The sequence below is a fragment of the Carcharodon carcharias genome, chromosome 7, assembly GCF_017639515.1.
Source record: "Carcharodon carcharias isolate sCarCar2 chromosome 7, sCarCar2.pri, whole genome shotgun sequence".
Classification (NCBI taxonomy): domain Eukaryota; kingdom Metazoa; phylum Chordata; class Chondrichthyes; order Lamniformes; family Lamnidae; genus Carcharodon; species Carcharodon carcharias.
Window position 1 is genome coordinate 28,220,693 of NC_054473.1, and position 13,894 is coordinate 28,234,586.

General features: G+C 40.2%; 1 protein-coding gene across 1 annotated transcript in view; it reads right to left on the reverse strand.

Moving 5' to 3' along the window:
• Positions 1–350: 350 nt before the first annotated feature.
• Positions 351–13,894, reverse strand: part of LOC121280323 (protein shisa-5-like) — a 35,103-nt gene continuing 21,559 nt past the window's right edge. The window contains exons 4-5 of the mRNA XM_041192199.1: positions 4,884–5,069; positions 351–3,823 (exon numbers count right to left, since the gene is read on the reverse strand). Of these exons, the coding sequence (XP_041048133.1) occupies positions 3,729–3,823; positions 4,884–5,069 (281 nt within the window). The 3' untranslated portion in view covers positions 351–3,728. The remainder of the gene's footprint in view (positions 3,824–4,883; positions 5,070–13,894) is intronic.

Genomic DNA, 13,894 nt, shown 5'->3' on the forward strand with positions numbered 1-13,894 from the left:
TTTAGGATGAGAGGTTAAACCAAAGCCCCACGACGTCTCATGACACTATTTTGAAGAAGTGGAGGGGAGTTCTCTCTGCTGTCCTGACCAATATTTATCCTGCAACCAACATCACTAAAACAGGTTATATGGTTATTTATCTCATTGTTGTTTGTGGTGCCTTGCCGTGTGCACATTGGTTGCTATGTTCCCTACATTACAACATGCACAAAGTACTTTGCTGGCTGTGAAATTCATTGGAACATACTGAAGCCAATATATAAATGCAAGTCTTTCTTTGTTTCCTATTTAGACAACAGTTATATTATGTAACCTTACTGTCAACAAACTCTACACATTACACAGAAATGTTGAGAAATAAAATGTGTTTATTATGTTTGCAAAATTTTGAACAGCTCTTAAGATCATGAATTGGAACTCCGAAAGGCACTGGTAATTTATTTTATCTTCATTCACAAACAAAGGATCTCCTAAAACATCATAAAATCTGAAGTATGTAAAATCCAAAGAAAGATAGCATGACCAAATTGCTAAAAGAAAAGATCTTAAATGCACTTTGCACGTTGTTTCCAAAACACTCTTTAAATTTTAACTACTGAACATTTTTATAATCACACAGTCTAAAACAAAATGCACATGGAATCACTGCAGCATCATGATTAATTCCAGCATACTTTGTTTGCTGCACCTTATCCTGAAGCTATTAATGCATACAATGTTATTGGAAATTATTATTTTTTTAAATAGAGGTTTATTGTGTGTATATGTCTTAATTAGATTAAAGCCAGCTAGTCTGGGTGCTTTGACGTGTACTAGTTTTGAGATGTAAGAGAGGTAGAGTACATTTTTATTTTGTTGAATAGAGCATTCAAGAAGGGGGTGAAATCTGGCACCTAGCTAGCAGAGACCAAGCAATGTTCATATTACTAATAAAATTGGTACTATGAAAAGGGGTTATTGTTTGAAGTGGTGGAGTTCAAAGGAGCTGGTGATACAATGAGAATTTACATTCAAAGAGAAGTGCTGGGTATAACAGGGCAGTTTTGTGCATGCAGAGCAGAGATAATGTAAGATCAAAGCTTGTAAACTTATAACTGTGTCTGCAAAGGAACCAAAGTGAAAGGAACCTCATTTTGAATTTGTAAGGTGAAAATGGTTTGCCTGGTTTCTGCTTAAAGTCTGGATTGTTTTGCACTGGTGGAGATTAGTTTGGGAATTTGTTAAAAGTTATGATAGTAGTAATTTGTAGCCATGTGTACATGCTTAACTTGTGTAAATTAATAAATGTCTCATGTAGTTTGATATAAAAGCTCTCGAGAACTAGTGGTCTTATTTCTGAATTTAGAGCGGCAACTCAAAACATACCACTTGAAAATATAGATTATGGCAGTTGTTTAAAGTTCTAAATAACTCAGCTTTTAACAACTGCTGTGCCATAATACACCTGAATTCCCTACATTTTTCTAGATATCAAGTTATCAAGCTAGGGAGTTATTACAATAAGATTCAAACTGAAATGAAAACCTTCAGAAATAGTAAGCTCATAGGAAATGAATGCCCAATATTAGATATTTTGGGAGGGGAAATTTCCTAACTTTTTTTAAGAGTGATGGTAGGAATATCAGCAGGAAATTATTTTCATCAATTTTGAACCATTAAAACACTCCTCTGTCCCGAGTTTCCTTGTGCTTTTCAAGTCTTCCCATGATTAGCTGTCAAGTCCTATTGGCTAGATTTGTACTTGTCAGAGGAAGGGCTAATGATGTAATAACTGCAAGTTTCCTGGGCTTGCATCAGCAAGTTTCCTGGGTTAGCCCTACTAATGCAGTCTGGATGCATTAGACCAAGATACTGGCATCATGGCAGCTACCAAGTTCACCTGATCAAGGCATGATTTTGAGCATGATGTGTTTGAAGAGTTAGACAAAAATAATATCTTGTGTTTACATAACACCTTTTATGTAGTAAAATGCCCCAATGCACTTCACAGAAGTGTTGGCAAACAAAACTTGACACTGAGCCACACAAGAAGATATTAGGATAGATTGGTTAATGAGATAGATTTAAAGGAGGAAGGAAGGTGGAGATGGCAATTAGGGATGGGCCATTATTGCTGGCCTAGTCAGTGATACTCACTTCCTGAAAATGAATTAAAAAGAAGGTTTAGGGAAGGGCTTGCAGAATTTAGGGCCTAGGCAGCTGAAGACATGTCTGCTGCTGGTGAAGCGATTAGAATGTGGGAATTGTAAGAAGCTAAAATTGGAGGAGTGCAGAGATCCAAGAGGATTGTAGTGCTGGAGGAAGCACTACAGAGATATGATGTGGTGAGATAAGTGTTGAAAACAAGAATGAGAATGTTAATATTCAGGTATTGCTGGACTAAAGGCCAGTATAGATCAGCAAGCATAGGGGTAATGTGTGAATGGGACATGGTGTGAGTTGACATGTGAGGCGCAGAGTATTGAATGAGATCAAGTTTCTGAAGGATGAAAGATGGACACTAGCCAGGTATGCATTGGGATAGTCAAGTCTAGAAGTAACAAAATCATGGATGAGGGTTTCAATAGAAGGTGAGTTGAGGCAGGGGCAAAGGTGGATAGCATTACAGAGGTAGAATTAGGTGGCCTTAGTGATGTAATGGTTATATGGTCAGAAAGGTCAAAGTCAAAACCAAGGTTGAAAACAGTCTGATTCAGCTTCAGGCAGCTGCCAGGGAGAGGGATAGTGTCCGTGGTTAGGCAACAGAATTAGTGGCAGGGAGTGAAAGGTCTTTCCAATATTTAATTGGAGGAGATTTCTACTCATCCAGTACTGGATGCTGGACAAGCAGTGTGACAAATCAGGAACACGTGGGGTGGAATTTTATGCCAGCGGGATTTTACGGCCTGGCCGAAGTCAATGGAATTTTCAACGGCTTGCCACATTTTACAGCCCAACCCCCGCCACCACAGGGCCGGAAAATTCCACCCATTGGTTTGTACAACTGGGAAATATATTTATAAAGTTTTTTTATTTCTGACTACAAAATGTTTTACTTTTCTTAGACTAATTTCTAGCAGGATGAGCATACGGGCATATGTTTGGATTTTTACCCCTCCCCAGACCCAAAGGCTTTTCTGGAGCTGGTATGACATTCTCAGTGGGCCTACCAATTCATCGAGGAGGAGAAAGAGGAACAGCACAGAGTGAAGCTAAGTAGTATCAGGTACCCTCTAAGGAAGTGCATCAGGAAACATAGATGTTATGAGGACCTTTCTGAGGAATTGTGCATTAGAAGAGCTCACTTCAGCAAAGAGGCAACGTAGAGTCTCTGATTTGTTGTGGGAAGAGATCAACTTGGATCATTTGTGAATGAACACAAACTGGATGGGATTCAGTTCGGACCTGACCTCTACGCAAATTAGCAGGTCTCCCTGTCATGTGACTGAATTAGAATCCCACAATGATACCGTGCAGAAGGAGATAATTTGGCCCATCAAGCCTGTGCTGGCACTCAAATAACCGAGCATCCATTTGCAATTGCCAGATAGATACAAGCCCACATTGAAAATTTGTTCTGAAAAGCGCTCCAGAGTAGATTTCTCCTTGTTGTGTAGCTTTAAAGGCCAAGGTTCAGAAGGGCAGTTGCTTGTTCTAAATACTGAAGCAATTTTGTGTTAAGGATTGAAGGATGGTGAGAGGATGGTGAAAGCAGGTGTAAGCATTTGAGGACAGAGCTGGTCATGTGTTCAAATATGTGCATCCACAAAGGCTGGATTATCTCCAGTGTTGGCAACAGGAGTGCAAAAAGGCTGTGTTGCAGGATAGCGTTGAGGTTGTCCCACTATAACAACAGAAGAAAAATACTTGATGGTTAGCATTGGGCAAATAGGCTTTAAAGTCGCAGCATTGCCGTTATAGGCCTGAACTTTGCAAGTAAAGGAAAATGAACACATTTTAATTTCCTCTATTTGTCTGTTGTAAGCTGAGATGAAATTCTTGGAATCTGCACAAATCAGATCCTGATTTTTAAATCATGTTTTCAAAGTTACTACGTGACACTTAAAGAAATACTTGGAAAATAACTAACGAAGACACAAAACTATCATCTACACATTCTGTGCTTAGTTTTCTTAATTGGAAAAATATAGTTATAGCTATTCGCTGAGTAAATGGGTCGAGAAATACCACATTCACAGCCTGCATTACACAGTGAGGATCCTGCAGCCAAGTTCCTCCTTTTACTGGGCCTGGGTGGAGCTAGTGTTCCTCTAAGCTCCACAAATCCATTGCTGCTTTAGCTCCTTCTGTCTTTGGGCCTGTCTCCTCCCACCTGAAGTTAACTACCCTCTTCGGTAAGACAGCTGGCAAGGCTGCCAAATACTGCAGTAACCCACATCCACAGCCTGCACTGTTCCAAAGCAGATGAGGCACGACCCCCAAAATGATCCAGGCCCCCAGCCACAATTACTGGTCAACCTCATGCTGCCAGCTATCCACCAGAATTGTTCTCAGGGATTGAATTAACTTTTGCATTTTACTGTGTAAATCTATATTTCAAATTGGAAATGAGTGAAGAATAGATTATACTGCCTCACTGCAGTTTTCTTTTAATCAACGTAGTGAGGCCTGCTAAGTCGAAAATAACTTCCTACCCAACAGTCCCTACAAACCTCAATCCAAGGAAAAGCAGTTATTTCATATTAGATACAGGCCATCGTAAAATGTTGCTTGGAAGAAACACAGCTCTTCATTTGTAGCAAAAAAATCTATAAACTAACAGTTAGGATGGCCAAGATATTCCCACAGTGAAAACACAACCTTTTATCAGTAAATGCACTGCTTTACAGGGAAGGTTTAAATCACCAATATAAAATGCATTCTGCAACATTCAGTTTACTTACTGGAGGCAGCTTCTTGGTAGGTGGGTGGTGGGCAATAATTTGGGTATGCCACTGGATGCTGTTTAGGATATGGAGCTGTGGGCATCACTAGCTGTGCAGGAGATAATTGAAGAGGCACAGGTTGGTACCCTTGGCCTGGTAGATAAGCTGGCACTTGTTGAGAACAGGTTACCGCGGTTACAACAGCTGGAAAAAAAAACAAGGGGAGAGAAAACTCGTGGATTAAATAAAATGCAAATATTTTTAATATAAATCCTTTTGTTTAAAATACACCAGAGTAATTTTGATTTCTCTCCAAATCCTGGAAGAGATGAAGTGCAATTTATTTTTTCCCAAACACTCCCAGTATGCAAAATAACTTGAAGGTGCTGACTGACTGGTTTCTCAACACATCTGAAATGGACAAGTTACGACAGAATTCCCTATCTTTTTTCACAGCCTACAACTGTTACCTTCAAAAGGAAGGTGCCTTTCCTTAATGTTAGTTAGCATGAATAAATACAAGATTTGAACAGGCTGTCTGCCTCTCAAAAAATGTCTGTGGTTGCTGATGGAGCAGTCCTGCTCTACCATCATTACTTTTCTCTCAAGAATGCAGATTCTACACAAAGCTTTGTGCCATCTGGCACTTGACCTTTAGATTGCCCGGGACCATCCATTCCTGGAGCTTGCCGGATAACAAACATTTTATGGTACATGGAAACTGAAGTCAGCCATTCAGCCCATGAGCATCCCCAGCCTTTTCAGGGAAAGAGAGTTTGAGATTTCCACTACCCTTTGCAGGTGTTTCCCGCTCTTATCCCTTGCAACCTTGCACGTCAGTCTTTTGGAGCATATTAATTTTCCCCTCTTAGTTTGTATTGATCTTTTCTAACAGAGCAAGTTCCCATTGACTCAGCTCACTACAATGGAAGTCAGTCCATTTGGAAAACCATTCCCCCAATAAAGAAATATTTCCAAGTCAAAATGATTGCAGTATGAGTCCAGATAACATAAAACTGCTCCAAGAAAAAGCGTGTTAATCACCAATAGAAGTAATCTTTATCCAATCTTTGCTAAACCTAGGCTAAAAGCAGCTGTCACCAGCTCAAATGGCTCATGTATGACATAAATTGCGAAGCATAAAATTAAAACATTCTGTACAGGAATACAAGTTAAATTCCTTCACTCATAATAAGAGGAAATGGGATGAGTTTTTCTAGTCCCCTGGAACCAGGCTTGGAGGTAGGGACGGGCCAGGAAAATAGGGGGAAATTTCATCGGAACGCCTAGCCACCTCCAGGAGACTTTCCCAGGGGTCAGCTGGGAACAAAGCTGGCAGCCCATTCCACAGAGATAATTAAGGCCCTACTCAGGAATCATCTTTTGAAACCAATAGTAATTTCCCACCATTCGAATGGGATGGGGGACACGGACACAGACAATTAGGCAGCCACCTCCTGGAAGGTTACACTAGTTATTCCTGATGCTGGGGTCTCAATGCCCACCACAGAAGTTATGCCAATGGCCCACAGCAAGATATATTGATAACCAAATTAATACAGATGAGAAAATCCAGTCAGCCGGAGTAGCCCATCCATTCACAAGGTTCCTACAGAACCTGATCACTGCATCCAATTGTTTCTTAAATGATTCGAGGATCTTCACCTTCACCACTCCACCCAGAAGTCTATCACATATATTGATCATTTTGTATTTATGATGTAAGCATCACTGGCAAGGCTGTCAGTTATTGCCCATCCCTGGATCTTTAGAATAGGGTGCTGTGTAGAAGAATCTAAAAATCAGTGACTCATTTGTCTTGGAGGTTTTACTATGGTACAGTACTATATGTGCTATATAAATGCAAGTTGTTGTTGTGTCTTTAATCATTGAGCCTTTGTTCCTTTTTTCCCACTGTCATGGGATCATTTAATTTTCCAAATATTTCTCCAGACCAACATGTACATATGTATTAGGTTACTCCTTAGTAACTACAGTTTACAGAGGAGGAGGAGGAGGAAAAAGCTGATGGACAATGGCCACATTACTGTCATGAATGATCCCCTGTAATTTCTCAACTAAAACTGGGCATTTAGATATCAGAATCCTGCTTCTCTTCAGCAAAATAAAAGATAAGAGTGCTGGCCATGTTGACTGATGATTCAGACATCCGTTTGACGGGCATTTGGCCAACAAATCAACTCACTAGGTTGGAATCAGTATAAGGCAGAACAATTAAGACTTTGTTTGCCACCATGAATGCATTCCTGTGTTGAAATTTGGTGGCAGCAACTGATTCTCTGCGTGAGGAGGTGACTGTCTTCGGTTGCCGGTAGACGGATGCAGCAAGGCTGCGAGAGATGATTGGTGGCATAATGACACATCATTTTAGCTCAGGTACCTTCAAATCTTGCTCGCATGCCTTCTATCATCTTTGCCACTTAAATACAAAATACTGTACTGCAATGCATCAAAAAAAAACTCTCATCATTTCTTATTTTTTCATTTGCCACCTGTCAAGATAATCTGCAATTTACATCTTGACAGCTTAGTGCATGCTGATATTGGAAGAATTCCTTTTCACCTGCCCCCTCTTTTTTAACCTATTCCTGCTCTGCTGAAGCCCTGAAAATGCTTCCCCTACCACCTACTTTTCAATGAGTTATTAAGCATTGACAGCCATTTTTTAAAAACAAGATTACTGTAATTAGAAATGAAAAGTCCCCCAAATTATTTCAAATTTTCACCTTAATAAAAACATTCACAGGAATAAAAATATTTAATAAAATCTAATTAAATGGTACACGGTGGGAGAATTTTCTCCCCGTCGGCGGTGGGGGGGGGGGGGGGGGGGTGGGGTTGGGCGGGAGCGGGCGAGTGTGCAGCCATTTTGTGTGAGCGGGTGCCAATTAAGGCCGGCCCAGCGTGAAGCGCACCCGGAAGTATGGGGGTGGTGGGGGAGGAGGGAGAGTCGGGGCACAGATTAGTTTGATATTTAAAAATTTTAATAAAGAAAAGAAAAAATTTTAAGACATGTCCCCTCATGTGACGGTGGGCAGAATTTTGCCCTCGGATGGCCTGCGGGTCCCACCGGCTCAGCGGCGGGCGGACAGCCAACCCCCACCACCGAAACGTGGCCCGCCAACCATTTTGAGTGGGCGGGCCAATTAAGACCCGCCCAGCGGCCTGCCCGACAGGAAGCGCTATGCATTTCCTGTGCGGGAGGGGAGAGGGAATCCCCAGCTGTCAAAGTGCGCTCTTTCCCGCATGAGTGCGAACGAGCGCACTGCTCCCTGAGGCAAAGTCCTGTCTCAGGGAGATTTGTGACAGGAAAGTAAAGTCTAAAAAAATAGATAAATATTGAAATTATTAACATGTCCCCCTCATGTGACAATGTCACACAAGATGGGGCGTGTTAATAATAAACACATACAATGCATTAAATGTTTAAAAAACGGACATGAAACTTCATCCCGCCAGTGGATGAAATTTCATGAATAATTTGGAGCCGGCTGGAGCTCCTGGCCTTCCCGCCAGCCTTAAGCTTGGACAGGCAGGTCTTTAATTATCTTAATGAGCCCGTCAATGGCCTCAGTTGGCCATTGACAGGTCGGCGAGCAGACAGCTGATTGCCCAGTGTCACATGAGCTGGGACATGTCAATGAACTTTAATTAAAAAATCTATCTAATTTATAAACCCTTCATGAAACTTCATTCCGCCTGTGGATAAGGTTTCATGACAAATGCGAAGGCCGCCTGGGCTCTTCGCCTGCCCGACAACCTTAAGGTTGGACGGACAGCCCTGTTAATTACTTCAATTGCTGTTTAAATGGCCTTATTAGGCCTTTGACAGTTCAGCGAGCGCGCAGCCGGCTCCACTGCGTGCCTGCCGAACTGAGGATAAGAATGACTTGAGGTGATGTCGGGACATACACCCAGAATCACAGAGTACAGAAGAGGCTCTTTGACCCATCGAGTCTGCGCCAACACGTGAGAAACACCTGTCCTATCTACCTAATCCCATTTACCAGCACTTGGCCCATAGCCTTGAATGTTATGATGTGCCAAGGTACTTTTTAAAGGATGTGAGGCAATCCACCTCCACCACCCTCCCAGGCAGCGCATTCCAGACCGTCACTACCCTCTGGGTAAAAAAGTTTTTCCTCACATCCCCCCTAAACCTCCTGCCCCTCACCTTGTGACTGACCCTTCAACTAAGGGGAACAGCTGCTCCCTATCCACCCTGTCCATAATCTTGTACACCTCGATCAGGTTGCCCCTCAGTCTTCTCTGCTCTAATGAAAACAACCCAAGTTTATCCAACCTCTCTTCATAACTTAAATGTTTCATTCCAGGCAACATCCTGGTGAATCTCCTCTGCACCCCCTCTGACGTCACCATGCTTCATTTTACGCATAGGCGAGCGGGGCCTGCCCCCACTCACCGACCTGAAGGTTCTTCCCAGTATGAAAATGCACTGAAAACATTGCAAGGCATAACACACAAAACCTTCTTTCCTTTAAGAAAGCAATTACACATTGTCATGAAGATATAATAATTTTCATAATATTGTGATTTATTGTAAAATTATGCTGTTTATATTGACAACTTGATAGTGTTCAGTCAAATGTGGGAGGAGCGTTTCCAACATCTGGAATAATTGTTTTGTCAATTACAAGGAGCTAATTTTGTGTTGAACTTGGTTAAAAGTGCATTTGCAAAACTGCAAATTACATATCTAGACCATACCATTGGACATGGTAAGGTGGCTCTGAGAGATGTGAATGTCAATGTTATCGTAGATTTCCCCGAGCCTACTACAAAATGAGAAGTTTTGAGATTTCTAAGTATGAGTGGGTTTTTCCTGGAAATTGGTGTCAAATTTTATCAGTGTGGTCGTTCCATTGACTGAACTATTAAAAATGAACAAGAAGTTTCAATGGACACAGGAGCGTCAAAAGGCATTTGACAGTTTGAAAACTGTATTGACTCCAACACCCGTTTTGGTAGTACCCAATTATGCCAAGCAATTTAAGTTGGCCATTGACACAAGTGATATAGGCATTGGGGCCTTCCTGTTACAAGAAGATGAAACTAGAATTGAGAAACTTACGGGATATTTTTCACAGAAGTTGAATGTGCAACAGAGAAGATATTCAATGATCGAAAAGGAGACTCTGTGTCTGGTGTTAGCATTGCAGCATTTTGAGGTTTATGTTGCAAACAATTGGTCAGAAACAACTGTTTATACAGACCACAACCCTTCAAAGTTTCTGGACAAAGTTTGAGACAGAAGTCCAAGGCTATTCAGATGGAGTTTATTACTGCCACCATTTAATCTACAGATTATACATGTTGCTGAATGAGAGAATCTGATTGCAGATGCATTGTCAAGAGTTTGTAGCTCAAAGGGAAAATTGGACATTTAAAAACCTGGACACTGGACTGGAATGATTTCTGTTGATACCAACGATTTGTTTATATATTGTTCTGTTAATGCATGCATCTGGTAATATAACAGTGTGAGTATGTAGATATGTATAGGAGGTAATGTAAGATAGGTTAAGAAAATTAAGCCATCTTATTAAATTATGATGGTTCATTTTCCTGTGAGGAGGGGGTGACATGAAAATATAATAATTTTCATGATATTATTGTGAATTATTGTAAAAGTGGATTAATACTGGGGTTTGGATTAGTTTCTCTATATGTGTATATATGTGTGTGTGTGTGTGTGGGGGGGGGGTGGGATTTAATTAAATTGGAGACAGCTGGTCTGGAGGCTTTGAGTTATCAACAAGAAGCTAGGTTTGAAATGCTAAATACATAAACATGACTGAAATTTTAGAATGTAAGGTGTAGGAACATTTTCATTTGTAGATAAATTAGGTTAGTTTGAATTTCAAAGAAATTGTAAGATGTTACACTTAGCCACAAGAAGTGAAGCCAAACAGTGTGTTTATTTTTCCCAAAGGTTACTGATAAAATTAGCACTATGAAAAGATTTATATTATGAGAAAGGTAAAGTTCCAAAGACTTATTGGAACAATGGAATTTGCATTAAAAAGGGCGAAACATGTATAAAGGAGATGGGGCTATGTGTAAGAGGAGAAGATATCCTAAGGTCTAATAGAAGTGTGAAAAGTCTTCAGCTTTTGTGGTTCAAGTTGCTGTCCACAGGAACTGAAGCTAAGAAAACTCACTTAGAATATCAGTGTCCAAGGTTTCATGTTGCTTTGCCTGGGTTGGTTTAAATCTATTTGCTTTTTTTACTATTGCCTTAACTGAGGTGTAACTGGGAGTCAAAGTAATTCGGGGTTTTATGAGTTATTATAATAGTAATTTGTAGACTTATGTATGTACGTGGAATCTTTTCTTTAGTTAATAAATGTTTAATTTAATTTTCTAAAAAACCTCTGAAGTCATGGTAGTCTTATTACTTCTGAATTCCAGGCACGCATCTCGAAATAAAATACAAATCGCAAAACAGTTGTGACACACTGATCAACTTTCCCTCGTGGATTTTGACCGGCCTGGCACACATCATCTGCCACATTATAACACACATATAGCTTCCCTATAAATGGGGTTTAAAAGCAAAAATATAACCCTAGTGCATAAATTGGCAAATTGCATCAAATATTCATGAATATATATTTTTGCTTCAATTCTGAGGCTTTAAATAAAGCAATGTCAACAACTGTGCCCTCAAAATGCAGCTAACCACAGAATAATAGGCAAGATGGCATGTTTAAAGCCTGCTCATCCTGTTTTCCAACACTCTTTTTACACTTGCACAACCAACAGGATTTTGATCACTAGGTCTTCATTGTTATGCAATCACTTGTTGCACTTTCAATATGCACTGCACACTGGGCCTCTCAAAGTTTTGGTGTGTAGAAAGCTCTTCTGTCACTCGGTTGACTCTAGTAAGATAAGTGCTAAGCACACAGAGCACGGGCACTTTTGTCTAAATAGTCAAATATATCAATGGCTGAACCATTGTATGCAGCAAGACAAAAAATTCACTGATACATTCCTTTGAATTGTGGTTGATTTAAAAATTATTACTGTACCATGATGAACATTAAATGTGTCAACGCTGAACCTATCACTGTCAGAAAATCAACTTTAGTTGATCACATTGTCATCCATATATATGTTGTAGTTTTGTTGAATCAATCAATCAGCTATATAACTCAACAGAGCTTCCAAATAGAACAGTTTACCAATGTTGCAGCAATGACTGCACTTCAAAGTAATTAATGTGAAGCTCTTCAACATTTCTAAGAAATGTTATTTGGCACCGTATAAGCGCAAATCCTTTTTTTTCTGTGTTATCTGTACATCTCAAATATTTTAATTTGATGATTGAACTGGGTGCCATCATTGACACTATCCATGGGTATGAATATAATATACAATAGTTGAAGCAAATAATGAAGAGCACAAGGTGCTTTGTGTTAAGATTAAACTCATAATGTAATCTATTCCAGTGACAGTTTTTCTAACAGTGTGAAATTTGTATATGACTCAGACTTGTTATTGCTCTTGGTTGCTAACAGAACTCTCCATCTTGTTTCTGTCCATATTGTTGTAAGCTTAATGAGATCAAAGAAACAGCAAGTGACATTTCCTACGTCCATTCAGTATTTATGTATCTGATGTGTAGTGGGGGTAACCACGTAGTCATCTGATGTTGGATGAAGAAATTTAAGATATGACATTCAAGCATAAAATAACAGGAACTTTTCTCTAATATTTATCAAATCTCCATTTTTATGCATGAAGGATGTTACAACAACATGAATTAATCAGGTTGCAGCTTAGAGACAATAAACTGATGTGCTGTTTAAATTGTTCCTTTCTGTTATATTTCAGCAATCAGCCATGGTGCCACTGATCCAAGTGCTCTGCTTGCTTTCCTGTTGGGTCATTACCTCCTGCACTTTAAATTCTACATGACTTATTTTCAGGAGCAGCTGGAAATAATCTATGCTTGCATGCAAGCCTGTTCCAATAGTATAATGTTCTAATTCGTGTCATATCAGGTGGTGACTGTGAAGTCAGGGACTGACAGGGTGAATAACTTTGCTATTTGCTCCAAGGTCATGGGCAACAGTTGAAACTTTTGGATGGTGCTGGGAACAAGAATTCAGAGTTGACACCTCTGTAAATTGTGAAAATGACTGAGATTCAACAAAAGGTTGAGAATTAGTCTAACTGGAACACCAGGACTTCCCAGCTGGATGCTATTCTAAAAACTGTCCATTGGCATTTTATATGAATTATTTTGAAGTGTAGTATTTGCAATTATGCAGGAAACACTGCATATTGAAAGAAGAATTGAACTTTTACTAGTCCTTGAGTAGAAGATGCATGGCTTTTAACTGAGCAGTTTGTCTTGATGTCTCTACTGTGTATCAGTCCTTTTATTGTCTTACATGGGTTTAGCCTATTCAAACTTGATGGTGGCCCAGTGCTCACAGTGATTCTAACTGGCTTATTGCAGTTCAACCCACTGCCTGACTTTCTGGAGTAGAGCAATAGAACTAAGGCATTGGGGGGAAGTTTCAGGTGACCAATTCCATTGTGGTACCAACAGTGTCTGCCCATTGCTTGGACAATGAAATAGGTCCAAGGTGCAACCAATTTTCATAATCTTGAGCAGTGAAACAGAGAAGTCAAAAGCAGCTCTCCAGCTGGGGGAGCAAGGAGTTGAGTCAGAAGTGATGAGCTAAAGAGGGAGGAAATTATGAAGGAAAGGGTGTGAAAACCCGCAGATTCTTATGGGAACAGGAGGAGCATTCATATGTTTTCTGAGAAGTGTGCATTAGTCTATTTAAGATTAGGCCACTCAGTGTCTAGTAACATTGGGAAGAGCACACACTCTGCCCATTGGTATATGGAGAAAATTGCAGGTCCTACAACGGGCTCAAGACCTGGACTTAAATATTGAAATAAGTCACCATCTATTTGAGCATTGAACCTAAATTCTTGTCTACTGACTGCATCAGTGGGGTGGTGGG